Raw genomic sequence first — 10,648 nt, 5'->3', positions numbered from 1 at the left:
ACCAAAGCGCATTGTAAGGGCCTGAGGACACACACACACACACACACACACACACACACACGCACGCACGCACACACTTTAACACACGCGCACACACACACACACACGCACACACGCGCACACACACACACACTCACACACACACACGCGCACACACACTCACGCACACACACTCACGCACACATCAACATTTTCTGGTCAAACGCTGGTCATAATCAGGAGAAAGAAAAACACACATAAAACAGAGCTATTTCAGAGTTAATCTAACTTTTCACATTTTTTATGCATGCAGCAAAAGATCAAACGAATGCTTGCATGCTCAGTAAATCTCTTTCGATAGAGAACTTGGTGATGCTGGTGGTGGGATAAAAGATGTCTCTTTTCTTTAAATCAGAGACCTTTTTTTTGCGTTGCAAATAAAAATATTGTGCATCTTGAAATTCATATGGATTTTTATACTACAAATAGCTGCACAAGACCAAACTTTTCTTGAAAGTAAAACGAAAAATAATTATTACATGAAAAGAATTCCTTGCATAAATGGATTAACTGCAAATATTTGTTTTATTTTTTATTTTTTTCAAAAACATGCAATCATTGAAATACATTCCAGAGGAGTGACAATCGGAATTCGATTCATATTTCTTTTTAATAATTGACTTTATACCTGACATTAGTCTTTAGGAACTCAAATCAGAGAAAAGACTGTCCGTCCAACAGCCGATAAAGCATCTTTTTCTTTGCATCACTATTGCTGTTTTTATATGACTTGGACCGAGTGCTTTACTTCCCATGTTGAACAACACCAGTGTAGTGTCACTAATGAGGAAAAGCACTGCGAGCAGCTGAAATTACTGTCATTATCTGCAGACATATGTAACTACAACAGTAATAATGCTGGAAGGTAGTAATAATAATAATAATGGTAAATCAGCCACAACATTAGATGAAATTATGATGACACAGTCAAACCACACAGCAAAATGGAAAATGAGAGACTCTTTCCTGCAAGAGGGGAGTGTGATTTTCTTGTCTGTGTTTTGTTGATGGGAGAAATTGCCCTCTTAGCTGTTTAAGATGAGGTAGACTAACAGCTTAAAAATAGCGGCCTCTGAATGTGCCAGTGGCATTGGCAACAATCCAGCAAAGAACAAGAAAAAAAGAAAGCAGGAAGCAAAGAAAGAGATGTCATGCCCTCGTTTCACGGCCCATGTTCCATTACACTGTCATCAACGTTTTCTCAAATATTATAGTCTTACTTGTTGTTCATTGTCCTAAAACCAACAGGTAATTTCATTTAGTTGTGATTTATCATTATTTGTTTATGTGGTTTGTGTCTTTGGAAGTTGCAGTGCATTCTGCTTTTCATTTTTGTGATTTATAGCTATAGCTGCTGAAATTTGTATTGTCATTCGCAGTGTTGGGGAAAGTTACTTTTTAAAAGTAATGCATTACAATATTGCGTTACTTCCTAGAAAAATAACTAATTATGTTACTTAGTTACTTTTTATTGAAAGTAATGCGTTACGTTACTTTTGCGTGACTTTTTAAATCTGGGCTGGGCTTGCTTGTTTGCTTTTAAAATAAAAAGTTATATTTGTGGCAAATATAAACGCCTTTCACACCAAAAGCCTCAGGCTGAAGGAAATGTAAATCACGTCTGTACAGTAGAACACAGAAGAAGAAAGTTCAACACTCTTCAGCAATAAAAGAAGAAGAAGAAATGTTAGTTTATCTTGTGTAATTTTTGCTTATTAGAATTGGATCATCGAAGGTCAGCAGCAAATTGGTTAATAAAATGGGATTAAATACATAAAGGATATTTGTATTATTTAACATATTTAATTATTGCAGCTTTTAACTTGCGTTACTTATTTGAAAAAGTAACTCCGATATTCTCTTGTAAATTAAAAACTAATGCGTTACTTTACTAGTTACTTGAAAAAGTAATCCGATTACGTAACTCGCGTTACTTGTAATGCATTACCCCCAACACTGATTATTCATAATTTAAATTTAATTACTAAAACCTCAGTTTTTGATTTCTTATGGCCTTTCTAATCTTACACATACCAGATTAATTCAGCGAAGTTTCCTAACTTTTTTTTTTTTTTGAGGTCTAGCTGCAGAAATACATGCAGTATATATATATATATATATATATATATGTGTGTTTGTGTGTGTGTGAACCCTTTGGATTTACCTGGATATCTGCATAAATTTGCCAAACTGATTTTCACATCCTTGAACACACTGTGTTTAACAATTCTGTACGGAGGGAAAGTGAACATTTGCGACACCATCAATCACCGGGGTGCTGACATTTGATTGGCTTTCTATCACCACAAGGCTCTCACACCTGTTAAATATGTTAAAAGTGATAATAAAAAAATCATGTGAGAGCTTGAAGAGCATAATTTTTCAGGATCTCAGGTGGTGTAAAGTTGAAATGTGAGACTGACTGCGGCGTCCCGGAGTTAAAGATGAAACCCCGCGGTGAAGTGAAAACACTCAGCAGGTTTGGGGTCTGATCGTCTGATCTGAACGACCTTTACGGAAGGGCAGGTGTTTTCTGGATTGGACGTGGCATAGCTCCATATCAGCCAAGGTCTCGGAGGACGTGATAACGGACTCCAGTGACTCTGACTGACTCTTGTTAGAGCAACTGTAAATCATAATGGATTCCACGACTAAAGCTCTCAGGCGCAGACAGCAGCGGCCGCAGGAGAATCACCTGTTTATCTGATGCTTCGTATGCAATGCTGAGAAACAGAGTATGTACAGCAAAATCAAGATCAAGTTCCATCTGTGGATCGGGATACATTGCATACACTTGTCTTTACATCATTTACTGAGATAGGACTAAAAATCTTAAAAAAAATTTTTTTTAAGTTTCAATGTATTCAATAAAAAAAACTGCTGTTCAGTCTATAAATGACAGAACAACCATTCCCCAATCCAAACTAAAGAAATAAAGAAAACAATAAAGAAAACAGTCACCAGCACATTCTCTCTTTAGTTGAAAGCGTTTGCTCTCCGCCTCGGTGTTCACAATGCAGCCATCTTTAAAATCCTAACTAGGTTATGATACCTCTCTCTTTAATAATTTAGGAACCGAGACCTTAACACTTTTGAACATTTATGCATATTCTTCAGTGTAGCAAGAATATCCAAATAGCATCTTTCTTAGAATTTTGCCACTAAAATTATATTTTAAGCAGCTCCGTAAATACCACCGCAGGTTGAATAGATTTAAATATGCATTCAATACATTAAATATAAATACATTTAAACATATTCACAACAAATGTAACTGCAAGTTTTGTGTAAGATGTGCATTTTTTTCCTCTTTTTGTAGAGTATTTAAAAACATGAATATATAAAATGTTTATGCAAATTTTTGTGGCTGAGTTTATATTTACATGGATGTAGTGCATGGGGTGTCTCATCTCTGGGAACACGCTCCCTCAGGTCTGGTCTATCAGATCTCTCGGTCTCAGATCTCTGAGGTCTGAAGGGCAGCTGCTGCGTTCTGATTGTGTCAGGCGCTCGGGGAACTAACAAGACGCAGAATGATGGTAATGTCCCCTCATTACCGCCACGCCGGGGGTGGTGACATCCTGACTCTAACACTATTGAAACAGCAGTTTCCCTTTTAACCAGCACTTCCCTTCTGCTCAGGAAAAGAAAATTAAACGGGGAAAAATTCCAGGTCTAAAAAAAATGAAAAACTTTTCAAAGCTTTGGCTAGCTTGACAAGGACCAAAAATAAACTAAACAAAAAAAAAATGGTAACCTAAAATAAAACTAACTGGTTTTGTTAAAGTCAAAAATATTATTTAATACCGCTGAATCAACCTAAATACATACAAAAGTAGTTTTAATGGGTTAAATCGGGTAGAAATTGTGCTTTAAGGTTACAATTGCATGTTAACACTACAGTGCACTAGTGCATTGAAAAGCATCTGAAGACTTCTTTATAAATGAAGCAAATACAGACATCTGCTTCATTGCAATCTCTCAACTGAGAGGCTAAGGTATTGTTTTACATTCATTATTTCACAAATATTTGGCTCATATAAAGGAGGATATCAGTGCAAACTATTTAAAATAATTATGAATGCTTGCATCGTGTCAAGATTAATCTGCATTTACCCAGAGGAAACACGGCTACCTTCCAAACCCTCACGGTCCTGATAACAGCACATTTCTATCGTGTCTCTGTCTGTGGCATTGACCCACGGAGAGCGCAACATCACCTCTTCTCTCCCGTGCAACGCCGGAGACAGAACTGCTCTGTTTTCTGACACTCCAGAAATATATTCCAGAATGAACATGTGAGTGTCCGTGTCGCCCCTGAGGACAGACCGAGAGCAGAGGAGCATGTGAGTGATGTGCCCAGTGTCAGCTATTGATCATAGCCCAAGGAACACACAGATCTCAAACACCTACTCATATCCACTCACCGCTCCAGAGAATAAAGGGAAGATAGCAACCAAATCTTTAGTGAAGCTCAATGAAAATCTTAACTGGATCGATGTGTGTGTTTTTCAGTGTGGGACTGGGGGGTTGAGGGGGGGAGGTTGTCCCCGCTGTGAAGTGCTGATGAATCTGCCTCCAAACTGGCTGCAGGCCAGTCTCGCAGAGGAGTGCGTTTCTCTGCCCACCAGAGACCACTCGCTCTTCCCCAAAAACAGCCCGCTCTTCACTTTGAAATATTTAAGATTAACAAAATGTAAAAAAAAAAAAAAAGAAAGCAAATTGAGGGCAAATTAAAAGAGAACTAAAAACTGGGTTTTGAGATTATAAAACATCAGACATCTAATTTTAAGAAAGAAAAAAAAAATTGTGAAGAATGTTCAAAACACAAGAACAGAGTATAGTGATATTTCTCAAGAGCATTTTATCTTAATATTCTAACGTTGCTTTGTAAACAGTGAAATTAAGGGAATTAAATCATGAATATTAAAACTAATTTAACACAGAAACCGCTATAAACAACATGTTTATTAAAAGCCATAACTTGATTGATACACTAATTATGTAATCACTTAAATGGAACGAGAAATACTGAATTGTTTTTTGTTTGTTTGTTTGCTTGCTGGGCAGGAACAATAATAGCTCCAGCAGATCGCCTCGACAGTAGGGATGTAGGCAGAGGTGTAGGTAGCACAATAGTTGGCATGTATCACTGATGTACGGGCATCACACACACACACTCTCACACACACACACTCACACACACACTCACACAGGCACACACACACACACTGAAAAAGCGCAGAACTCTCGCATGCAGTCGCCAAACATCTCTCGGCCTTTCCTCTCATCTTCTCATCACCTTCTACATGCACCTTTTTGTAACTCTTGACTTCCACAATAAAACACGCCAGCAAGCACTCTTGCTTTACATCAAAAACAGTGAAAAAAGTTTCGCACTCTCTCTCTCTGATCCTCTCTGCTTCCTCCCCATTCCAGTTTCTCCTTGAAAACATTAAGAGGCTGTCTGTCGGGGAAAGCGAGAGGAATTAGGAAAGAAAGCATCCCTGAGCCAGGTGAGATTACTCCCCTCAACTGAATCCATTACTTAACAGGGTCAGTAGTTAACGGCAGGAGCCGGATCCGTTCAACACTGTGCTCTACACAAACGAAAACTCAAATTTAACTCGCCCTTTAGTTGCCGTTTAATTCTTTTCCAGCACATTCTCAAACCAGTGACTGAGCAGGCTTGCTGGTTTTAGCTACAGCGTCGTTCTGACAATGACCCTGTGGCAGGCACCTTCCTGTCACCAAACACTGAAAGAGTCAGCTTCCTGTGGCTGCTCCGTCTTAGTCAGCACTAGCCCTGGGCTGCGCTCGATCTGCTCAGAAGAGGTGGTGGGTGTCTCCCTAACCACATATCCTCTTCCACTCTCCTCTCCTCTCCTCCACTCCACCCTTCTCTTTCTCTCGACCAAGGCCAGCCAAGAGTCGTTTCATATCGCACCCACACACACATGCAGCACAGAAAAACCGACACTTCACTATAATCACATGTACACACACTCCTGTACACATACTCAGACATAGCGAGCGAGAGAGAAGGAAAGAAAAATATAGGCACAGATATGCCACAAACCTACATCATCAGTAAATAGATAAACAAGTAAAAGTCTAAAAATAAAAGAAGAAAAAAATAATAATAATAGGAAAAAAAATGTAACAAGTGTGGTTCTTTTGCCAAAGTCTAAAGCGGGGCTTTTTAGTTTGTATATTTGTTACATTAGAGAAGATATTTGAAAAAGAACAGCACTCATAAACCGCACAGAACTCACTGTCATTTTAGGTGTAAAAATGATTTTTCCCCCCTTAAAATATATGAGAACACATAATAAATGTTCTTTTACATTTAGAATAGTTAATCAGTTAAATTAAGGACGCTGTTTAATCAGACGAATCGAACTCAGTCGGGCAGCTTTTGTCGTTATTTGTCTCTAACACGCAACCGGAGGATTTTTAGTTTTGTGTTTCTCATTTGATCAGTCAAGATCTCAAAATATCAAAATTCAAATTTCACTATTTAAGAGTAAAGATATTATATAATTACAGTATTTTACGTTTTGATGTTGCAATTAAATTAATTCGCTCCTAAATAGGACTGACGTTTTTCAGCAAATCATTTAGCAGGAAATCTTTAATTTTCAGTTTCATTCGTTTTAAAATTAGTATTATAATTAATACTATTAATATTAAACAATATAACATTCATAACAATAATGTATTTGCCGCTGCCGTTGCATTATAAATTATTTAATCGGAAATTTCTCGAAAGTTGTAATGTAAAATCTACACATCTACAATATAAAATAATTTTACATTTGTATGTATTAAAATGTTCCGTTCATGTAATGTGCAACAGGGGAAGATAACAAGTGTTGCAAACCCGAGAGGATGCTGAGAGTCTGGAGAGATGCAGCAGCATCTCAGAGCTCTCGGATCAGATTCAGCTCCAGAAAGCCTTTACAATCTGAACTGATCACAGCCTTCTTTCAGCGCCGCGTGTCCAATGCATCACAGAAGAAGAAGCACCTTTAAGTGCTCGTACATATGCAGCCGATTAGTCGAGATTGAGCAATTAGAAGCCATTAATAACCAAACCCACATTAACAAAACTAGGCTACTGCATAAAATAACCCCCAGCACAGGCATCCAGAATATTTGCTCATGTGGTTTTGATGTTAATTTCGAGCGCTGCACGTGGTCAGTAGTGTATCATTTGTGGAAATGCACAGGTACCTTTAATAATAATAATAATAAAAAAGTCGGATCGGAAATTAATTGATGATGAAGGTGTCTTGATCTTCTTGTAGCCTACAGATAACGCTGAAATTAATTTAAGACGCACACATTTCGGTAAAAGTACACGCTCAAAAAGACTTTCACCCGTCTTTTAATAATACAGAAAAATACACATTTGGAAAAATACATATTTAGGGGAAACAAACTGCAAACGTTGCATTGCATTTTAAAAGAAGGAAGGAACATTAAAAAAAAATAGTGCCTAACTATTTTTCTCGCCATCCGTGAGAGCCGCATCATATTTCATTATTGATTATGAAAAATAATATTTTTTTGCATTCCTCTATAAATCTTCTTTGAGATTCATAACTCAAAAAGGATTGCATGCGCATCGTTTACATTATGATATTTGTTTAAGCAGCACAACTGCATTTGAAGAGCTGAGATAATGTTGTTCTGACAAAATCACTGATTATACTGTCATCAATGTTCAATACACACGAAACTCTCTTAATAAAATGATTATATCCGATGATTATTGAGTGATTTACAGTCGAATTCAAATAAACTGCATTTGACGTGTGCCACTCATATTTGAAGTCAAGGATAAACGGGATAAACACACGTTTAACGAATGTTCAAAGCCGCGTGATGCAAGAATGCAGAAGAATGTATTTAGAGAAACAGACACGGAGACTGAACTGAAGGCGCAGGGTCTCCACAGAATGTCCGCTACTTGTCATGAATGTGAGAAGGCTTTCGAGCTCAGAGTGTTTTGCTGAAGGAGCGAATCCACCTGCGCCGGAGCACCCAGTCTGCATTCTCACTCAGATTCGACCAGAACCGCGCAGAGTAAAACTGTCCAATAATAAACAACACATGATTATTTAGTGGAAAATATAGTTTAAACAACGAAAGAAAAAAAAAGTGTTATTATTTTTGTAACTTCTTTTCATTTTCATGCCAAATAAATATTAAATGGATATTCAATGGATATTAAATGGATTTGTTTTATGGCATTCGGTTTAAACCGATATGCATCTTGGTGTTGCAAATTAAGACAGCTGATCAAGTGAAGAAAAAAAAAAGTTTGTGAGGAATCCTGAAAGATATGTGGATGGACCCCCACTGTTGGCCAAAGGGAGTCCAGGGGCCTGCGCTCGTATCAGCGTGTGCATGGCACAGAGAAACCAGCCCTGATGATTAATGTTCTGCTCACCATCTCTCCCTCCACAGACCCCCCTCCCATAAACATTCTGTCCTGATAAAAGCATTCAGCACAGGAACTTTACAATAACGACACACTGTTATAGAGCTGCACAGCTACAGCATCTGCTGTGCTTTTAGAGGCTGATGACGGCAAGGACTCCAGCAACAAGCAGATGAAGTCAATTAGATGTGTGCCACAGCCTGAACTACCAAGGGTCACCAAAACTAAATGAAAACCTCCCACGCTGACCCGATGCATATTCACTAATGCAATTTATAAAAGCTCATTTTACTTCAGCACTCAGAAACTTTACAACGAAGAAGGCTGAAATTTGTCACAAAGGGTTACAAAGCCACTGCAAAAACAGTTTACACAAGTAGCAAACATTAACATAACATTGCTTTTACACTTTCACATACGTGCTAAAAAACAAGCACAAACACACACTTTAACAGCGATAACAGCTGCACACACACAGTGAGGGAGAGGGACAGCATCCACTCACCTGCTGGGACATTCTGAAGAGGAGGTTGCTGTCAGTGCTCTGCTGTGTCCATGTCCCCATGAAGCCCGGCTCGGCGCTGGCTGGTCTGCTGCTGAACTGCATGGAGCTTTCTCCTCCTCCTCCCCCTGCACCGCTGCTGCTGGCTCTGGCTGTGGACTCGCGTGCCCTCTCTCGATCTCCTTCTCTCCACACCACACCGCCTCTCACATCCAGCTCCGTCTCCTCAGACTGCCGGCAGAGAACAGGGGGAAGGGGGTGGAAAAGTACGTGAAGGTGGAGGTTCAAAGAGAGGCAAAGGGTGACTGCTCTGTTCTTTTTTCTCTTCTGTCCTATTCTAGCTCTCTTTTTTCTTTCTTTCCTGTCTCGTTCCTATCTTCTCTTGAGAGAGTGGGGGGGGGAGTCCCCCCCCCCCAAACACACACACTTTTTTTTTCTTTTTCTTTCTTCCAAATGTCAGTCAGGCAGTGTATGAGCTGTCCTCCAAACACACACGGACACATACACAAACATACATTCCAAACAGAAATCAATCGTCAGACAAACTCAGTCACCCGCAACCTGCCCTTTGAACCCTTTGCACACCTCGACATGCACATAAAAAAACAAACACACCACCTATATTTCGCACTAAAAACACACTTGTGTGACCATGCACCATATCTTCTAATCAAAAGCGGCTATCTAGCACTGTGACAGTTCTTTCAAAAAGTTTAATTCGACTTTCAAACTATTTTTCCAAAAGCAGAAGACAAATGAACCCTCCCTTCTCCCCAAAAGGTGCCCTCTCTCACCAGCGTGTCCAGCGTGGTTTTCCTCCCAGCTGTGAGCAGATCAGGTGTAGGAGTGTGTCAGCTCCAAAGCAGCCCCTCCCCTCTCTCTCGCTCTCTTTCTCTTTCTTCAGGCCCCTTCTCGCCCTCAGAGATGCCTGTCCTCTGTCTTCAGACTAACTCCAGTGTGTGTGTAGCCGTGAGTACACGTGTGTTGTTGTGAGGTAGAGCGTGCGTGTGTGTGTGTCGGGCCGCAGCGCGTCCGAGTTAACTGCTCCTCTCTTCTTGCTGGCACTCAATGACATAGCTCTCTCTCTCCTCCACTGATCTGCTTTCCCACTGAGAGGGAGAGAGAGGGAGAGAGAGCAGGAGGGGAAAGGGTTGTCCCTGTCTTATTACCAGCTCTCCATGCCTGATGCTTCTCCACTCCAGACCTCAGTGGGATTGAGCCACTCTCTAATACATGCACTCACAGAGAGAGAGAGAGAACCGGCCCATCCACACAACTATTCCAAGCAAATAATGCATTTGTCAATACAATTGGTCAAGCTCCAACTTCTATAATAACCTCAATGCTAAACGAAAAGATGCTTCTGAGCGTTCCAATTGCGCTTTGTTTTATTTTTCTTTATTTCGTTGTTACTCTTGACAGGCAGTAAACATGCAGACAATGTTTAAGAAGTACCTGCAAAAAAATAAATAAATCTAACTTAAATAAATGAAATAATTCTAGTGCGTTGCTTATGCATTGTCTTCGTGTCAACTTTCAGAGCGTGTGGAATTAAAGCCGACTGTGTCATTAAGCCAGGTATTTTAAGGTGGACACACAACCATTTGATTTTAATACAAACTCTGATTCCTTTGTCTGTTTTTTTTCTCCCCTTGTAT

At 39.5% G+C, this 10,648-nt stretch overlaps 1 protein-coding gene across 1 annotated transcript in view; it reads right to left on the bottom strand.

Annotated features, from left to right (window-relative positions):
* Nucleotides 1–10,648, bottom strand: part of LOC107700330 (zinc finger protein basonuclin-2-like) — a 115,285-nt gene that overhangs the window by 79,334 nt on the left and 25,303 nt on the right. The window contains 1 exon segment of the mRNA XM_016501960.1: nt 8,994–9,221. Within this exon segment, the coding sequence (XP_016357446.1) occupies nt 8,994–9,095 (102 nt within the window). The 5' untranslated portion in view covers nt 9,096–9,221.

The sequence above is a fragment of the Sinocyclocheilus anshuiensis genome, unplaced genomic scaffold (assembly GCF_001515605.1).
Source record: "Sinocyclocheilus anshuiensis isolate Anshui unplaced genomic scaffold, SAMN03320099.WGS_v1.1 scaffold326, whole genome shotgun sequence".
Taxonomy (NCBI): Eukaryota; Metazoa; Chordata; class Actinopteri; order Cypriniformes; family Cyprinidae; genus Sinocyclocheilus; species Sinocyclocheilus anshuiensis.
Note: the sequence above shows the minus strand (reverse complement) of the source record. Positions and strands in the feature narration are given on the sequence as shown.